The 20,878-nt window shown below is 38.0% G+C and overlaps 1 protein-coding gene across 1 annotated transcript; it reads left to right on the top strand.

Moving 5' to 3' along the window:
- Positions 1 to 1,114: 1,114 nt before the first annotated feature.
- Positions 1,115 to 20,398, top strand: LOC108679766 (cadherin-23). Its single transcript, XM_047883629.1, has 22 exons — positions 1,115 to 1,159; positions 2,513 to 2,687; positions 3,187 to 3,431; positions 4,232 to 4,312; positions 4,899 to 5,048; positions 6,058 to 6,189; positions 6,951 to 7,029; positions 7,942 to 8,108; positions 9,602 to 9,748; positions 10,787 to 10,957; positions 11,427 to 11,791; positions 12,433 to 12,655; positions 13,683 to 13,819; positions 14,297 to 14,457; positions 14,906 to 15,027; positions 15,359 to 15,486; positions 16,340 to 16,478; positions 16,919 to 17,057; positions 17,966 to 18,052; positions 18,393 to 18,509; positions 19,087 to 19,193; positions 20,219 to 20,398. Exons 1-22 carry the CDS (start codon positions 1,115 to 1,117, stop codon positions 20,396 to 20,398), a joined length of 3,297 nt encoding a protein of 1,098 aa, XP_047739585.1.
- The last annotated feature ends 480 nt before the right edge of the window (positions 20,399 to 20,878 follow it).

The following is a 20,878-nucleotide window of genomic DNA, read 5'->3' as shown; positions in this document are numbered from 1 at the left end:
GCGAATGATTATCTGATTATAGGATGTGATTGTGCTAGGATAGGAGGCGATTCTACTAGGATAGGAGCTCACGAAAATTTTACAAGGAATAAAGATATAGGGCAGAAACAGTAGGGCGGTTAGGGTAAAATGGGTGTTGCGGGTATTTAAGCAGCTAGGACGTGGGACTGCGGGAGGTGGTTTGTGAACGTGGAGTGTGTTCGGTGTGCAACTTCACTATTCACGGAACAGTGCGGATGACGATAAGGGTATTTGACGAGTGGACCGATTTTTCCCGAGAATTGAAGATAAGATTAGTCGACGAGTGGACAGATTTTCCCCGAAAATTGAAGATAAGATTAGTCGACGAGTGGACCGATTTTTCCCGAGAATTGAAGATAAGAGTATTCGACGATTGGACCGATTTTTTCCGAAAATTGACGATAAGATCATTCGACGAGTGGACCACTTTTCCCCGAAAATTGAAACCACTAGTCACGACGTCCCTTCAGATAACACTAGCCAGCTAAGAAGATAATCGAAAATCTGCACCAGTCAGCCGAGTTAGGAATACCGCCGCAGAGGCGTCGACACCAGGGCCTATACTTTCAAAAAAGTTAAGAGATCGTAAGTCTAGCGATGGTTGGCTAGTGATCGTAGTTACTAGTGGTAGGATTGCAGCGCCAGGGATGGTTTGCTAGTGATCGTAGTTACTAGTAGTTGGAGTGCAGCGCAAGCTGGTTTTTCAGTGGTCCTATAGTTACTAATGATCGGTGTGTGGTACAGCGATGGTAGGCTATAGTGTAGAGGTATTCGTCAACAGCGGTAGGAGTGTGGTTTTCCTTCACTTTCGAAAACTTAGAAACCTTGAGTCTAGTTTCCAATTAGCTACCACGAATTTCATATTTAGGAGATTCAGCTCCCACAGCAAAAATCAATAATAATAGTGATATGCAAACTTCAACTTTAATAAGAAAATTGAAGCTATATACTCAATAATTTTAATCACCGTGACTCCTTCCAGACGTCGTTTTTCGATTGAATTCCTCAAAACGGGCATTAATACATAAGTAATAAATAGGAAACCGAAGCCGATTTATCAGAAAGTGATTTACTAATCAAGACGAGGACGACGATGTCGAGCTCGGGACCTCGAGCGCTGCTATCACCTCTCATCCTGGTGAGAACCTCTTTTTTAGGCTTTTTTTAAGGCTTCTTTTTTTTCGGATTCACTCTTTCGGCCTCTCTTTTCCGATTTTATTTTTCGACCTTTTTCTCTTTTTTTTTCTTTGCTTGTCTTTTTCAGTCTCTCTTTTTCGCTTCTTGTTGCATTGTGATTCGTCCAGTGTTTTTATGACTATAAAATTTTCATATCCGATTTCATCTGTATTGTCAATTTTTAGATTTTTATTCTGAACATGTAATTTGTACAGTAATGATTTAATTTATAATAAGGTCATATCATTTTTGCCATGATCATTCCTTTTCAATAAGAGAACATTATTCGTATTATGCTCACTCAATTCATGAGTATAAGTGGTCTATGGTTTATACTACATCAATCATCATTTTATTTGTATCACATTAATTTCTTTTTGTATTAATAGCGTTTTATTTGTAATAGTATTTTAAAATTTTCATAATGAAGAATTTATTTTTTAAATTTATCTTCGTCATTACGAGAACGATATCAAACATAAATGTCTGATGGTACACCTACAGTGACCTAGAGATCCATGTTATCACCAGTTATAGACGAAAATTTTAATGAATTATGTCTTTCACGATTCGTGACATCAATCGTCACAGACGATAATGTTAATTATTGCGATAGTTCGCATGAGGATTAATGTTATTAACTGTTACAGCGATAACATCGATCAATGTGACCATTAAATCATTCTCCATCTATGAATAACGAGCTTAGCATGAAGCAGATGTATTGTAAAATGGAAAGGCAAATTTCCAAGCAAAATTCCAACGCGAAAAGCTTATTTCCTTGAGCTTATCAGGTACTAGTTTTCTGAGAAAGGCTTCTTCTGCATGTGGCTGACATCCAAACCAATACCTACAAAAAATTATTATTTCAGGCTTTAAATTTAAATTAAAATTGAGAACAAAAAGTAAAGAGTGTGTCGCACGTGACGAAGAACAAACCTGGCAGTTGATTATAGTTAAAGGAAACAATGGAAACTACCAGCCTCATACTGCGACAAATTTATTCAGGATGACTTGACTGTGATGTATATTACGGTCGAATATGATATAATGTTGGAATTAGAACTGGCAATGATCATGTTTCGATCTTGATGATTTGTATTCATTTGCGATTGAAAAATGAAATTCGACGACGAAAATCAAAGCTAAACGTTTTTTTCAAAAAGATCTTCATACCTGGCCATGCATTGCGAAGTGCCATGCACCATTTGCTGCTGCTACGTGAATTTAGCTATGAGCCATTTGTAATACCATAACCTTTGTGATATTAAATCTCTATTTACAATTTTGTTTTTGGAACTGTTGTCCTCCGAAGATATTGGTGAGCATTCTTGTTCTGTCGGTCGCTGCTCTAGAATGTCCAGAGATTTTGGATCCAAATCAAGAGTGTCTTCAGAACGGCGAGATCGTGACGTTCCCAGACAATTGCAATATCATCGTCAACGTATACGAAGACTGCGAGGTGGGATCGTCGCTCTTCACTGTTGCAGGTGAATATTTAATATGTTTCCGTGTTAGATATTCTATTAATGTAACTTGCCCACCAGGATATCGTTAGGAAAAATTGTACAGGTTATAATTTAGATTTAAAACTTCATGTCATGTGTCGGCTGTTATCATCCGTGCGTGTGCTGCGATAAATTATTGTGCATACGCTACGATCATGTATGCGTGTGCTATGATCGTCTGTGCGTGTACTGTGATCAATTGTGCGTGTGCTGTGATCATCTGTGCGTGTACTGCATCAGTTGTGCGTGTGCTACGATCAATTGTGCGTGTGCTGAGATCATCTGTGCGTGTACTGTGAACAGTTGTGCGTGTGTTGAGATTAATTGTGCGTGTGCTGCGATCAAAATGGCGTCTATACTGCAATATATGATAATACGTGAGCCGCGGTATAGAGTGCACGCGTACCGCGATTAATTATATTTGAGCGATCTTGATAACAACCTTGTGTCTTGAGACCTTAACTTTGCATTTTTTCCTCAGGTTCTGCCGTTTCATTTAGCGACACTTCCACCTGCAGAGGAACTATCGCCATTGGCGACACTACAGCGGTTGTGCTGACCAAAGCACTCGATGCTGAACTTTGGAGTTCACCTCCGTCTTGTGTACAAGATATCACAGCCGATGGTGACGTGTTCGCGGCCCTTTTTCAAACCGTAGATGTTGATGAATTTCCGCCTACGCTGATCCAACAGGCGCCTGCGGTCACTCTCTACACGAACGAAAACGTAAGTTATTTATTTTTTAATATTTTACTCAATAAGCTTGTTCAAGCGCAATCAAATTTCTCACACATATATATTATTACTCAAAAGTGAAAGGGCAATGAAGTTTCGCTGGATTGACATTGACGACTGTTTTTATAGTTAATTGGTGTGAGAACTGAAGTCAATAATAGCAAGTTACCCCAAAATTAACGAACAATTTCCAATTAAATGTATCATATTATCGTTGTAATTGCTACAAAGGCCAGCTCCATTGTCAGTTTAGAAATCCAATATCACGAGACAGATGAACTAGATTATGGGTAATCTATATTTACTAATAATTGACAAAGTAACGTATAACTTATTCATTATTAATTTCAAGCGTAAATAAACGTTAGTTTACGTGCCCGTTAGTTCGGACACGTGGTTTTATGATCGCTTTCAAACGGGATCTCACCGTATCGGTGTAAAGTTGCACAGTTGAATGAGGTAGGTATGTATGAAGGTTTTCTGGCTGATTACTTTCTGCTGTGTTTAACCAATGTTAGGTAGAAATGTTTTACTTCATTCAAACGTACGTTGATGCACACGTCGCACAACTGTTTTAATAAACCAGAGAAGTCCCCATCTGGATGGAAAGAATACATATCCATTTACCTAATTTTGGAATCAATTTGGAGTCCAAATGTTTGGATGCAATTCAGACTTCCATCTAAGGTACGCGACAGTTAAGCTTCTTTCGATACAACCAGTGCAAAAGTGAAGGGATATCAATTGTTTCAATAGATGTTCTATAATTTTTCTCGCGTTCTATCCTTCAGAACCAGCCGGGTTTTCTGTTGCTCGCCATCAACGTTAGCGACCCAGACTACGGGGAGACTTCAACCTTGAGTGGAATTCTGGTGAGTAGTTTACCTCCACATGGGTATATCTCAACACTGCCCGTTATTTTAATAAACTTAAATGATCAAGAAATACCCTAGATCCCACCACAGTGACGTCGAGGAACTTAGTTCGGTGAATGTAAATGCATCCAAGAATAGAAGGGCAAGTCAAACTAGAGGGGTTAATCGCATGATGCTGATGACGCTATGTCTCCTGAAAGCAGACGCCAAAATAACATCAGAAGAAAAATTATCATTTAGATTTTTTCAGAACGTAATAATGAAGGAAAGTCATCTAGGAACGAAATTCGAGCACTATCTCACGTTAAGTATTGATACCAGCCCAGTGAAAATTTACAGACGCGGCAGCTTCTGATTTGGATTACAGAGGCTGGGGCGACTCTAAATTTTGTTAGCGAGCACCTTGGCGGCGCCGCAAGTCAGATGTCATGTTGATATGTTATGGCCTAAAATCAACCCCCAGATGCTATATACTTCATAATCTGTACCAGAGTATTTTATTATACTGATTACTATAAACATTGCCGAGGTTGTCTCATGTATCCATGGTTTTGTCGCAAGTAACTGTCTCTTACTTTCGTAGCTCAATACTTTTGACGACCGATTTGCCTTACGCCGAAATGTCGGATGCGAGACAAGTTCCTGTGAGCTGATCACATTTTTCCTCGTGGTGGCCAAGACCCTCGACTATGAAATAAATGATATCTTCTATGAAATTGAAGCCAAATTTACGGTGAGAACGTAATGCTCTTCAGCCAAAAATTCAGGTTGCCAACAGATAGGTAGCACAATGATAAGTATCCATCCAAGCAAAGATGTCTACCAATTTCTCTGAAAATTTTATAAATTGATTAAAAATCATTACGAAATACAGAGCTATCCTATTCTAATTAAGAAAAGTTCATAATTTCCAATGCCTCCTGATTGCATGATACTAAAAGTATATTTTGCGTATAAATGAATAAGTAAGAATAATGACTTTAAAAAAACAGTACAATTTCCTTCAAAGATTACTTCTCCAAGGTCTCTAACTGAAATGTAGTAAACATTGTGAAACTATAATCAATAAATTAGTTTGTTAAGCTAATACCATAACAGAATTCGGGTACCATCTAGGCTTCTGCCCGATACTCGCTACACTCGATTTGAAGTTATTCTGGGTCTGCTCGGCCACCCAATCTAAATCAGTTTCTGTTCAGAATCTCTTTTCCGACTCTGTAGTCGCTTGAGAGTATGAGAAGGGTTGCCGAGCCGAGGCACACCAATTAAGCTAGCAAGCTGCCCAGAGGCTGCGCTCCAAATCCGGAGCCAAAACGGACATGGAACGGCTGGTTTACGTTCTCCCCGTGTCCTAGGTGGCACCTAATGCAGAGTCGAGCCCACCTCTAAATTTAATTAGGGGAAAATGCGAAAAAAATTATCTACAAAGAAAGATCGAATAATAATTATTATACAAAATTTCATCAGGAAGTCAAAGAAAATTCTGATCAAAGTTATCATATCAGAATTTTCTTTTTTTTTGTCTCAGAGATGTGGGGTTACGTAGAGTAACTTTAAAGTTTGCCGAGGGACGCAATGCGTCGTGAATATGTTAATTCTAAAGTACGAGTACAATGCGCATTTTATATTTTCCGAAAATGGGAATCTACAATGCGAAACATGGAAGCTAGTCTACAAATTTTCCTTTCGTCAAAATCGTATTCATTCTTTTTTGAAGTTAGTAAAGGTATAACCTATTCCAGTCTTCTGACTCCCGAGGAGGCCAGAGCTGGACGCAGATTGAGGTGGTGTTGTTCGTCAATGACTTGCCAGACTCCCCGCCCTTCTGGCTCCAGATCGTGCCGACCGTCTCGGTGCAGGAGTCAGACGAAGTGGTGAGTGAGATTAGTGTATTATATTAGAGTGGTGAGTCAGATACATGGCTGATCGTCTTGGATGTAGAGTCAAACTATGTATTAAAGCGGATCCACGGCTGACCATCTTGGATGTACATAGAGTCAGACCAAGTATCAAAGCGGATCCACGGCTGACCGCCTTGAAGGGAGAGTGAAACAAAGCTCAGGAGCAGATCCACCCTTGACTCCTTGTAGAGGTGAAGTCAGACCAACTGAAGGAATACTCTAGTTCAAACCATATGCTCTAGTCCCACCCTTATGCTTTTTCTACCCTTATGCTCTAGTTCCACCCTTATGCTCTGGTTCTACCCTTATGCTCTGGTTCCACCCTTATGCCCTACTTAATTCTACCCTTATACCCTAGTTACACACTCATAGCCTTGTTCCACCCTTACGCCCTAGCTCCACTCCCAAGTCACAGCTACCCCTTATCCTCCAAGTTCCATATTCATCCTTCAGTATCCCATTCATTCCACAGCTTTCCTGTCATGCCCAGCTCTCCTTCTACGACCAACCTCCCCTCTTAAGCCCCACGTCCCCTACCTTGCTTACGTCTCTTATCCTGTCCCACATCTCCTATCATGCTCCACGTCCCTCGTCATGCCCACGTTCCTTACCATGCCCCACGTCCCCTATCATGCCTACGTCCCCTATCATGCCCACGGCCCCTATCATGCCCCATGTCACCTATCATGCTCCAGCTCCCCTCTTACGCCAGTAGCATTATATTTATTCCTCAGGGCAGGGAAGTGTTCAGTGTGTTGGCTAGAGATCGAGACATCAGCATCGACAACGACATCAACTATGACATCACTAATGGCAAGTCGGCATATTGACGACAACATTCATTTATAACATTATTATGACGAATATTCTTGGAATAGCCACCAATATCGAATTTGTGAAATTCACTGAGGTTTATGGGTGACTAGTACTGCTAAATCGTGTTTCCCATTATCATTGTTTATCAAATGCGTCTCATTTGTTTAGTATAAAAGTATTATTTTCTCGACAGTTAACTTCGCCTGCAACTTGGAAATAATGCTAACGTATCCAAGATAAACGTCTTTAAGTCTAATTCAATTGGATTGTCAAATGACGATTCAGAATGGCATTGATATTATCGATTCTCTGTTGAGATTAATTCATCTGCCATACAGCCAACAATTTTTCTCTTTCACTATTTCATACTCAAATTTTACCCACCATTGAAACACGAGTTTCAACTATAGGAGTTTAACTCGCGATGCGCCGGTATTTACAAATTCACCTTTTCGCTGAACTTAATCTGGAATTCAGTTTTTCCGAATTAAACTTGAAATTTGCTCCTTTAATGACTTAAGCTTGAAATTAAAATCTTTTCGTTCCGAGTACCACAAAACTGGAGTAAATTGAAAAATCCCAGCAGGTAAAATGAGTCACAACTAAATAAAATTCAATAAAATGAAGCCTTTTGTGGCTGATACCGTGATTCAACTCTGTTCGAAAAGAACGCTTCATTTACAATTTATTTCACAGTTGCATTAAACGTAAATTTCTTCTAACATCATTATGGTCGCCAAATAATAAACTTCATTTCTTGTTAACTCTGTTTAGATGAGCTATACCGTCTATTTCACGATTTCGTTTCTGTTAACTTTCTTCAAAAGGAAAATAACGTCCATTTCATTAAATTCATTGTCCATTTTTTGTTACTTTTTCCCTGTACCGTCTATTTCTGCCTGGATTTAGGCAACGATGAAGGCTACTTCGCAATAGACGCAGTGACGGGCGTCGTGACAACAGCCAAGGCGATAGACAGGGAGGTTCTGTCAGCGACGTTCTTCAACCTGGAGATGATGGCGTACGAAGTCCTGGCAGACGGCAGCTTGGCACCGGCCCCTAATAACGTGACTCAGGTACGAGAAGCACTGGAGACCACAAGCCCCGGTACGTGAGACCAAGTAGGTCTCACGTATACGTGTTGAACGCGACAACGTAATTGTGAGACGTATACGTGTTGAACGCGACAACGAAATTGTGAGATGTATACGTGTTGAACGCGACAAGCATGACGCAATTGTGAGACCTACGTGATGAACGCAACATGTATGTCGTTACCGAGACCTACGTGGTGCACGTAAGACATTCATCGCGTTTTTCATCGGACACACGCGATAAACGTTATACAGGGTGCGCCACAGAAACTTTATACTTATTTGAAAGGTCAATAAAAACAAAAGTACTTCAGTTATTGTTTTAATAACTTTGAGAAACAAACTTGGGAACTTTCCCCTTCAGATGCACCCCCTCTCGCCCCTCTACCCGACCAACTAACCGCACAGGAATTTTTTCAAATAAGTAAGTTTCTGTGGCGCACCCTGTACGTTTTCATTGCGCATGGCGCAGATGTGATGTACGTGATATGTGTGCGATATGTGACGTGAGATGTATTAGTTAGGCGTGAAACATGCATGATTTAAGTGGACCTACGTGATGTACGTACCACGTTAATGGTTTGTAAAAATGCGAATTATTCTTTCACAAATGAGATAATTTAATTAAAAAAACAACGTTTACGCTTTACAAAGTATAATTAACAACCACGAGAACAAGTCTACCCTCACGTTCACGGTAGACGACCAACATGCAAGTCACTGACGTTACAAACGGAGTTTGTATAAATGAAAATTATTCTTTCACAAATGAGATAATTTAATTAAAAAATAACGTTTACGCTTAACAAAGTATAATTAACAACCACGAGAACAAGTCTACCCTCACGTTCACGTAGATGACCAACGAGCAAGTCATGCATTGACGTTACAAACGGAGTTTGTAAAAATGAAAATTATTTTTTCACAAATGAGAAAATTTAATTAAAAAAACGTTTACGCTTAACAAAGTATAATTAATAACCACGAGAACAAGTCTACCCTCACGTTCACGGTAGCTGACCAACGTTCAAGTCATTGAGGTGAACGACTGCATACCGCAGTTCACACAAATTCAATAATTCTTTCAATAATTTATATAAAAAACAATTACGCTTAACAAAGTATAATTAACAACCACGAGAACAAGTCTACCCTCACGTTCACGTAGCTAACCAACGTTCAAGTCATTGACGTGAACGACTGCGTGCCGGAGTTCACGCAAATTCAATAATTTTTTCAATAATTTATATAAAAAAAGAATTACGCTTAACAAAGTATAATTAACAACCACGAGAACAAGTCTACCCTCACGTTCACGTAGCTAACCAACGTGCAAGTCATTGACGTTACAAACGGAGTTTGTAAAAATGAAAATTATTCTTTCACAAATGAGAAAATTTAATTAAAAAAACGTTTACGCTTAACAAAGTACAATTAATAACCACGAGAACAAGTCTACCCTCACGTTCACGTAGCTAACCAACGTGCAAGTCATTGACGTGAACGACTGCGTGCCGGAGTTCGGAGCCGCCGCCATGAACGTGACGATGTCGGAGCTGACGGCGCTGGCGGGGGGCGGGTCTGTCGTCATCGCCTACATCACCGTGGCTGATCTCGATGAGGTACGGTAATGCTATATACGCATCTTATATTGCTTTCTGCGTATATAATAATAAGTTATATGGTTGCGAATGCATGTAATATTAGGTTATATTGTTATATACGCGTCTTATATTGCTTTCTGCGTGTGTAATATCATGTTATATGGTTACATACGTAGTTAATAGTAGGTACGGTAATGTTATATCTACGCATCTTATATTGCTTTCTGCGTACATAATATTATGTTATATGGTTACGTACGCAGGTAATAGTAGGCCGTAATGCTATATCTACGCATCTTATATTGCTTTCTGCCTATATAATAAGTTTATGGTTGCGAATGCATGTAATATTAGGTAATGTTATATCTACGCATCTTATATTATGTTATATGGTTACGTACGCAGGTAATAGTAGGCCGTAATGCTATATCTACGCATCTTATATTGCTTTCTGCCTATATAATAAGTTATATGGTTGCGAATGCATGTAATATTAGGTAATGTTATATCTACGCATCTTATATTGCTTTCTGTGTATGTAATATCATGTTGTATGGTTACGTACGCAGGTAATAGTAGGCCGTAATGCTATTTACGCATCTTATATTGCTTTCTGCCTATATAATAATAAGATATATGGTTACGTACGCAGGTAATAGTAGGTTATATTGCTATAAACGCATCTTATATTGCTTTCTGCGTATGTAATAATAAGTTATATGGTTACGAATGCAGCTAATAGTAGGTTGTAATGCAAAAACTTGGCTGACTGACCTTAACCCAAATTCCTATAGTATAGCAACGCCAATTCTACAGATTCAGCAAACTGGTTGTCGCTTCTATAGAATCGGCAATTTCGCGATTTCGGCACGATATATACAATGCATGCTGCATAAGTGTCTCCTGGTACAATAATTCTAACCATAGTGATAATTCAATTTTTATTAGTAATAATAATAATAACCATAGAAATTCTAACCATAGTAATAATTGAATTTCCATTAGTAATAATAATAATCATAGAAATAATTCGGTTATAATTTCTCTATGGTGCAGGGTCAAGCTGGGGAGTACGAGCTTTCCAGTTCACAGCCTCAACACGTTGCGTTCAGTCCGCGTTCTGGCTCCGGGGAAACTAACTTCACGGTCACGGCTCTCTATGTCCCTGATAACAACATTTACGACTATGATTCAAGACCAGACGATGATTACGACATCATTATTGAGGTAACTAGTCTTAAATAGGTAATGTCTTAAAATAATATAGGTAGTCTTAATATAATAGGTAATAATTAAGTATAGGTAATAATAATTAAATAATAGTCTTAATAGGTAATAGTCTTAAATAGTGTAGGTAACTAGCAATTAATTGCGATGGATGTTTCAACTTCGTTGCAAGTAAATAGGTAAGGAACTACGACTCGAAACCACTAAAAATTTACATGGGTTTAATACCATCGCGAGCTATAAAAATGTTAATTGGTAGAAATATGGTGAAAACGGAATGGTAATTAAATCATTTGAATGGATACTGCTAAAATTACAAAGTTTCTTTCTAGGATCTTCAAAATAGAAGAAGTGGCGAATAAATAGGATTCAATGCAGACATTAAAAAAAATTTCAATGATTTTGGCACGTGCATTCATTTTAATTTCTAACCTAAAAAATAAACTGGTAACACATTTTTTTCCCTCAGGTCAACTTTATGATGGTAGTAGACCTCTCACACGTCAGCTCTACCACTCTAATCATCACACTCATTATCTTCCCTCAGATCGTCGCTACGGAGGTAAAAGACCCCTCACACGTCAGCTCTACCACTCTAATCATCACACTCATTTTCTTCCCTCAGATCGTCGCTACGGAGGTAAAAGACCCCTCACACGTCAGCTCTACCACTCTAATCATCACACTCGAAGACGTCAACGACAATTATCCTGTCTTCATATATTCACAATACAACGTTTCGATTTTCGAAAACTTATCAAATGGATTGCCAGTGACCAAAGTTTTAGCGAAGGATGACGACAAGTCGGATGAGTATGGCACTGCTAGTTTAAGGTAAGTTTCTATAAAAGCGTCATTAAGATTCAAATTCTTCTAACTACGTTAGAAATATTTTTGATACTCCGTGAATTTCAAAATCGAGTTTAGAGGTTTAGTTTAATTTTCAATAAATTATTATTGATGAAAATAATTCAGTATCGTAATTCAGCATATTATACGATTTACTCTAAACAAGTGCACACATCATAACTATTTCATTGCTATTAGTATGATACAGATTCAAAGAGGAGGTTCTAGTTGAATCTTATTGGTGTTGCTGTTGAACAGCATTGAGGCGGTGTAGGCAAAGTTGAACTTTATATCACTTACAAGTTGAAATTGTCTCATAACCACCTACACGGCTCGGAAACTTAGCAGCGAGTGAATGCAAGTTACGGCGTCTGCAAATACGTACTAGAGTAATTATGAAATAACTCCTTAATTTGATAATTTCTGTAATGAATCGATTTCTTAAATTGGGGAAGATTACCATGATGCTTTGGATTAATTATAATGACGAACAGCAAAAAAAAACGTATTCATTTGTTTAAGTTACATGTAGCGGCAAGTGCACGTTTTAAAGTGCTTTGATCTGATTACTAATGATAAAGCGCTGATAAATGATCTATTGATGTATTAACGCAATCAATTTGCAGATACTTCATGTTCAACTGTGACTCGTATTTTACCATCAATGACGTGACTGGAACAATAACCGTGACTGGGCAGCAGAATTTGGACTATGAGCAACGTGACACAATTGAGTGCAATTTAGAAGCCCGAGATCTGGAGGGAGGAACTGGATACCTGAAAGGAACGTCGACGTTGATCGTGAAATTGGTAGATGTGGACGACACTCCCCCCGACATTGCAGTCATGGTCAGGACCCAGAGGCTTAACTCATTTTCTTCAAATGAATTCATACATCAGTTTCAGTAGTTGCATTTCAAAACTTTAGATTTTGATTGTGAACTTGGATATATTTATCTACGTGCGACTCTCCATATTTTCCCGCTAAATATGAGCCCAGACTTTGGTCGCTCTATATAGTTGATCAAGTGCGACACTGGTAGATGAGATTAATTAACTATCATGTAATTTATTAGCATCATATTAATTAAAAACACTGCACCTGTATTTGTGACCATCTGTGGAATTGATATCAATTTAAGCTGCAGACCAGGAATTTTTTGGAAATATCTTGAAGTTTTCGTTCAGGGCCTATACTTTCAAAAAAAGTTAAGAGATCGTAAGTTCATCAGCCAATCATCGACGGCCTTTCAAGCCAAATCCACCAATCATAGACAAGAAAATAGAGCGTAAGTACTAACGTTCACTTAGCGAGTTTTGAAAGTATGGCCCCTGGTTCTTGACGACCACAAGGATCGCGTTTCATCCTTTAATTAACTCAGGGTTAGATTCATATGATCCCAATTCTCTTCCTCACAGTTAAACTGACAATTATTATTCAAGTATCGTAATGTATTTTGAAGCTTCACTGTGATACAAACGTTTGAAACAACTTTTACTTACAATCCAGTAAATGTTGAAGTAGTAATGCCCTACAGATACCACATAATTGCCACGACTTTCTCAATACTGAGGAATTGAATCTGCTTCTATATAGAAAGTATAGTTAACCCGTCACTTTCGAAACGTTCGAATGAGAAACTGAAGCAGACTTTCAGTAATTTCCCAATTGAAAGAGTTTCCGGGTAAAATAATTAGAATCAAATAAAGACTTCTAATCAAAAATAAAGACTTAATTAAGCACGATATTTTCCTGCGATGTTGTTGTCACATTTGTTGCGATGTACATTCATGTATATTTATGAATTACTTTACGCTGTTAATTGTAGTGGTCACGATACAAATATCGCATTTAAAAGGATTTAATTTCTTTCAGTCAACCTCGTACGAAGTGTTAGAGAACGAGACTGTAGGCAGCGTACTGATGTCGGTCTCGGCTACAGACAAGGACACCGACGCCGCGGTTAACTTCTACATCATTTATGAGGACAATAACCAGCCAGGTGTCGAAGAGTGAGTTGCTTCATTAAGATTAATTTATTTGACCGTTGAGAATGTAAGGGTACGCACACAGTGAATGCAGGTTGCCAGCGTGCTGGTTACCTGCTCAGGCTGGCGCCTGAAATCATAGAATACAGAAGCCTATTCGTACAGGTTTTCACTGTGAACACTTACATTATTATCCTATGTCCATTCTTGTGGCAGGTTGGGAGCAGGTTGCCCGCGCGGGCAAACCTGCTTCCACTGTGTGCGTACCCTTATAAAGCCTAAATGCATGGAGGTTTTCTTTTGAGCACAAGCCTTCAATATTAGACTTGTTATTTGCTAAAATGATAACTATTAGGTTATTGTTACATTAGGAATTTAATAAATATTTATATGACGTACTTGACGAAAACATTCGTACGGATTTTATAATTAACTTCAAACGTTGTTGTAATTTCAATTATTGATTTATGCACGATTCTGTTTCATAAATCTCGATGTCAGTTGGTTTATCATCGAAGCTCGACCATGTGAGGAAGAAGAAGGCGACTTCTGCGCCGACGTTAAAACAAATGCCGAGCTCGATCGGGAGACGCAAGACAAGGTGGCTATCAAGATCATTGCTGTTGACAACAACACTGCCGTGAACGCTGCAACTGATTCAGGTGGGAATTTTTTTCTGGGTTACAAACTTAGGTTGAATGTGAACACAAGAAATGAATGTATTTTCTATATACTAATCTGATAGAATGAACGCTAAAACTGAGTGTTAACTAAACTATATAAATTAAATGGTCGTTACAGGCTCAACGTTGTAGCACGTAGTAAACTCCGCATAGTAATAAAACGTAATAAGATATTGATGTGATATAAATGAAGCCATAAAACGTAGTAGACTCAAAGTTTCTACCTCTCAGTGGTCGAATCTAAGTACTAATTCAACCTAGATATCTCGACGCAAATATCTCATCGTAGTGAGAAGATATTAATAATTCTTCGTAGTAGCTCAACGTTTATGAATAAGCGTTGTGATTCATGAAAAAAACATGAAAATTCATGAGTGTCAAATTCATGAAAATCATATGTCTCTGACGCACTCCTTGATTGCTGCAGTTGACGTGACCATAATTTTGCTGGACGTTAACGACAAGACGCCCGTCTTCTGCGACACCTGTGCCCAGGACGACTCTGTCTACGAGAACTCGCCGAGCGGATCCTTGATCGCTAGGATCTACGCAACCGACAAGGATCTTGACGATACTCTGACCTACGATTGTAGGTATGATGATTTATCCTACTATACGTACGATTAGGTATGCTGGTCTATCCCACTATACGTACGATTAGGTATGGTGGTCTATCCCACTATACGTACGATGGCAGGTATGCTGGTCTATCCCACTATACGTACGATGGCATGTATGCTGGTCTATCCCACTATACAGTGGGGGGAAATAAATATTCGTACACTTGAAAAATCGTATTTTAATGTATGTAAGTACACAAACTTAACAGGAAAAGTGATTTAAATTATGTACCATAACATTGCTGGACGTTAACGACAAGACGCCCGTCTTCTGCGACACCTGTGCCCAGGACGACTCTGTCTACGAGAACTCGCCGAGCGGATCTTTGATAGCTAGGATCTACGCCACCGACGAGGATCTTGACGATATTCTGATCTACGATTGTAGGTAATATGATTTATTGTACTATACATTGGATGGCAGGTATGCTGATCTATTCTAATACGTACGATGGCTGGTATGCTGAAATTTCCTACTACTTGACTACTGTATGCACGATGGCACGTATGCGGGCCATTCGTACTACACGTACGATGGCAGATTGTCATGCCTACTTCAATGAGTATGACCAGCGCTCCCCCACTAGTCTATTACTCACACACGCCGGTGAGTGCACTCATCACACTCAGGGTGAGTTGAACATAAGTTGAACATAATCTACCAGCCGATCTACAGAAACTTTAATCCTAAAGTACATGATAACAAGCGCGGCCTTTGAGAGTGAAATGGTTTAGTCTTTGCACCAGTACTGGACATCGGGAACAGTTCGCATCACTTTAATCCGTCGTGTATGTGGAAATATTTTTGTTTAACAGTTTGCAAAAAATTTCAATTCCTCTCGAGTTAACTTTACTTGAAATTTTTGTATCTAAAGTAAGGTTCAATTAAGTGTGAATGTCTCTACCGTTTGGTTAAAAATATTCTTCTAGGCTTCAAAATATTCAATTGGTTCATTTCATGTGAAATTACTATTTTTTGTTGTGACGTTGTTTTGCAATAATTATGTAGGAACAAAATTATTCTCGAGCAGCAATTTAAACGTCAATCGTTGATTTTAAGACAATTTTTCATCGCCTGAGAAGGAATACAAAGCTATTAAAGTCAAAATTTACCAAAAAAGTGTTCCAAATGCACCCCGGTGAAATTAATCAATTTTAAATGGAGGTTGGTTAATTGAACTGTGAAGCGGCTGTGAGTTACGACTTTATTTTTATAATTTATTTTAATTAAACTCGGGCAGTTCTTGCGACACCGTTGTACTGGATAATTCGACGGGCGCCTTAACTGTTGGAGTAAACTCCATTGATCGGGAGACCCAAGCCTACATCAACGTAACCATCACGGTCACCGATGCTGCCGGCCACTCCGCAGTGATGGAGGCAAGAGCAAGGCTGCAAGTGCCACCATCTTAAGTTTTTTATTGCTGCGTTAAAACGAACGTTTATTTGTGATTTTAATAATTTTTTAAAACAAGGCACTTAATTGTTGTATAAATTTCTACAATTTTGTTGGAGGTGTAACGGATATTTCCCGTTCCGGCGTGAGATATTTTGTGATATGGTTAAAACACGCAATTCATGCATTCGTTCATTGATTGAACGCTGGAACATTCATGTTTATTTATTGACTGAACTGTTCAGTTATTAATTAGCTGAATTTGTTTAGAATTGGAAAAGTGCGAAACACATGCATTTAAACATTGACTGAATTGCTTAGTTCTAAGAAAAGGCTTTTTCGGTGACTCCATAAATTGATTTTTCATCTTGACGTATACATGATAAGGCTTATCCATTCTCAATATTAAAATAAATTCTTTCAGGTCACAATAACCGTTAAAGATCGGAATGATGAACCTCCGGTTCTGGACGAAGCTTTATGCGGTAAAACTTACGACGTCTTCGAAAACGCTGACAACGGAACGCACGTCGTGACGATGACAGCGACGAACAAAGATGAAGGTAATTATTACAATTTTTGTCGAGGAAAGTAGGACCTTAATTTTTGGTAGAAACTGGATCGCTAAAATCACATTAAAGTGACTCAAATTATTGAAGGATTCGAAGATAAACTACTTTGTTGAAGGCCCCTTGCAATTGCAAAACGATTCATTGTAGTTACGAGAAGTGATATCAGTTTATATAAAAATTACAGAAACTTTCCAGTTCGTTTACATTAGCCAATTATTTAATGAAAATTAGTATAATCAAACTCACGCTTCATTAAATAATATTTTTCTTACTCTATATTTCTTTTTTTTTCTTTCGTTATTCTATTTTCCGGTAGAAGTTCAAAAAATTATTTAGTTGTGAAAATATTTTTATACAAAATTCTCCATTTATCTTGCATCAATAATAATTGTTATTAATCATTTCAGTTTACAAACCGAAAACATGGCAGTCTTGCAACCAAAACTACGTTTCGTATTTCAAACCTAGCAAGCCAATTGTTCCAGTTATACCACAGTCCAAGTTCCATATTTCCTAGAGCCGCGCACGACAGTCCCGCCACCCAAAATAATGCTCATGCTGACGCGCTTTTTAGCGCATTAGTTTTCTCATTTATGAAAAAAATAGCTCAGTACTCACTGCAGTGAGTGCCAGAGAGCGCATTTTCTCGTCGACGAAACCATGAAGTCACGGACGGACAGACGGACGGACATGACGAGCACAATAGTACATTTTTTCATAAATGAGAAAATGCGCTAAAAAGGCGCTATTGTGCTAATCATGTTCGTCCGTCTCTCCGTCTGTCTGTCTGTCTGTGACTTCACGTTGCCGAGCATCCATGATACTCGGCAACGAGAAAATGCGCTCTCTGTCACTCACTGCAGTGAGTACTGACTACTGAGTTATATTTTTTACCCAAGGTGCGCATGCAAAAATCAGCTACATTCTGACGAAGGTGGTGGGCGGTACCGGCCCCTTGAGTCCCTTTGCCATCAACGTCGATACAGGTTAGATCATGGCTGAACTAATAATAATTCTAGTTGAACTAGTAATATAGGCTGAACTAATAATATAGGTTGAACTAATAATATTAGTTAAAATAATAATATTCGTTCAATTGTGCGAATTTCAGTAGTGCTAATTGATTGTGTTTGAATTCTATAATCTTCGAAAAGACGATATGATTGCTCTCCGAAATGTTTTGTATAAAAAAAATTTAAAATGCGATAAATTTCTGTGGCATTTCCTATTCTTTCAAAATCTTAGATTATAGACGTCAACAGATGCATCGTTAAATAAAATAAAGTTGGAAATTAAGATTAAGGAAACAAATTGTTTTTGTTCCAGGTAAAATAGTTGTGAACGTGGGTAATGGAATTAATCTGGACAGAGAAGAGACCGCTACATGGGTGCTGCATGTACAAGCCATCGACAACTGTGAATTGAACGAGCCCAGCTGTACAGGTGGGAAATAAGCTCCCATTGATTGAAAATTTACAGACGCGGCAGCTTCTGATTTGGATTACCAGAAGCTGGGGCGACTCTAAATTTTGTTAGGGAGGGGACGTGCGCTGCAAATATGGCAAACTTCAAATAACTTGTAGAACTTTGAATCGTGTGCACTCATACCTTCAAACTTGATGCAATTAACCTTTTTTGGTTCAAAGATGGGATTTGAAATGTTTTTGATGGTAATTGTATTTATATGTGTGTTTTCTATACAATGAATCGCATTACAGTGTGAAGAAACGTCGTAAAGATTTGTTTCTAATATTCACCAAGCACTCACATATCAATAGTAATTGGGAGTGGATAAACTTAAATATTAGATTTTATAATCGTATAGGGTAATTAGATCGATGTTCATTCTACCTTAAGCATTGATTTCGGGATTTCGATTCCTAAGCTACTGGAAGAAACATGCACCGTTCAAATCATCAGACATGAATATATCCGTTGTGTGGATATTTTCTTAGTTATTAGGTTGTGCACCAGTGGTGAAAATTGCCTGTTTAAGTTGAAATGTTGTTGAACCTTGCAGAAAGGACCAGCGCTTGCAACATAACAATTGACGTTCAAGACGAGAACGACGAGACGCCCTACCTACCCGCCCCTCTCACCTTAACGGCAAACGAGGCTCAAGCAGCGGTAAGGTTTAGAAGCAATTTAAGCTCATTCGCGCCGTATAAAATTTTCACGGCAATTTGTTTAGAAAAAAAATATTTATTTTTCCAAATGAAAAAATATATATATTTATTCATTAATTTTATTTAGATCTATCTGCTGCAGCGTGATGAAAATTTTCTATTTAGATCGCTGCTTGATTTCTAAATAAAAAATATTTATTAATTCTTTTTTTTTTATCTCTCTGCTTGAGAGCATAAAATATGTTCTACCTCCAGTCAAAGTATCATCAAACAAATCGTATTAGCAACATCGTGTGACTTGCACAATGCAAATAGAATGTTTGGTACACGTTTTCTTTGAGTCTTTCAATTTTGAATGACTCTTCGTTAATTAGCAACAATCCTGCAAAAAAATCTGAATTAGCCATAGATTGCGTCGAGTGCAATGTACGTATCATTAATAAGCAAATGAAAAATATTCGGATTTCTTAATTTTTCCGGTTTAGTGATTTCTTTCTGTCATGCTGAAATGCAAACTTACGAATATACGCTTTCATTGCTGGCTAAACTAGAATCAAGTGAAAACAAGATTTATTTCAATAGTTCAGATATTGTCTCAAATTAATTTATTATCTTTAATAATTACCCATTTTTTTCATTTCAATATTTAACCCGATTTTGTTCTAACTGTAAGTTAATCACAAGTGAACAGGAATCAAGTTCAACGAATCTCAAAAGTAATTCCAGATTTAATAACGCCATTCTAGTTTCCATGATTAAGCAAGACAATTAATTAGTTAACTAACATCACAATGTAAACTTGTATGTTAGTGTATCGGTAAATCACCTGGACTCTCACCAGCCTATCTCGAACTGATTCCTCACTGGTTTGAGAGAAATTAATAAGTTACATTTTAAAATACTATACATAAATACGATGAGTGTTATCGAGTGCTAAGGCAACCTCCTGATTCAAGGTGTTATGCTGGAAGGCTCTTTTAAATCTATATAAAACTATACTCGTATTAAATGATATTTTTAATTTAGGAAGTGAAAGTGGAAGATTCGGATATTACCGCCACCGACGACGATCAGGAGGGTACTGCAGCTTCGGCGATTCTATACATGGTCACGAATTTTGTGGTCTCTGGATCTGGAGAACCGGTGACACCGATACCTTTTGAAGCGGTGAACTACAACGAATCTAATAAATGGTCTTGTTTGTGAGTATAACTGCTTTTGTACTGAACTTCAAAGACAGAGTTAGACATTAGAGACCGTATCCTACTAATAAATAAACGAATCTGAATAACCATGCTTGTAGCTTGTGTTAATCTATCAGAAATTAATGCTCAGTTTTGAACTTAATTCTTTACGTTGGGTGTATCACCGTAACTTAAACTAATTATCATGCATTCATTTCTAAGATACTTTGTAATCTTTTCAGCTTGACCACGACCAGCGATCTCACGCACATGGCAGGCTACTATAACTTAACGATCAATGTAAGCCATCTTTCAACCAGTTTACTTTGAAATTTGCTAAATCTTGCTAATCCTACTTCGATTTTCTGCTCTGTGCATCATTACAGAATTTTCTTCGATTTAAGATATACGGGAATATTAGAATAATAAAATAAATAGCAAACAAATTATAATCATTTTACGTAACAGCATTTTACGTAACAATAATGTACAATCAACTACG

Source organism: Hyalella azteca, unplaced genomic scaffold, assembly GCF_000764305.2.
Source record: "Hyalella azteca isolate HAZT.00-mixed unplaced genomic scaffold, Hazt_2.0.2 contig13348, whole genome shotgun sequence".
NCBI classification, from domain to species: Eukaryota; Metazoa; Arthropoda; class Malacostraca; order Amphipoda; family Hyalellidae; genus Hyalella; species Hyalella azteca.
The sequence above is the reverse complement of the archived record's forward strand: the minus strand, read 5'-3'. Positions and strand labels throughout refer to the sequence as shown.

Bases quoted from the DNA above. Each gene is read 5' to 3' on its own strand.
- LOC108679766 (XM_047883629.1), top strand. From the start codon at position 1,115: ATGTCGAGCTCGGGACCTCGAGCGCTGCTATCACCTCTCATCCTG. The intron at 2,688-3,186 runs GTGAATATTTAA...TTTTTTCCTCAG, and splicing joins GTCGCTCTTCACTGTTGCAG to GTTCTGCCGTTTCATTTAGC. The intron at 11,792-12,432 runs GTAAGTTTCTAT...ATCAATTTGCAG, and splicing joins TATGGCACTGCTAGTTTAAG to ATACTTCATGTTCAACTGTG.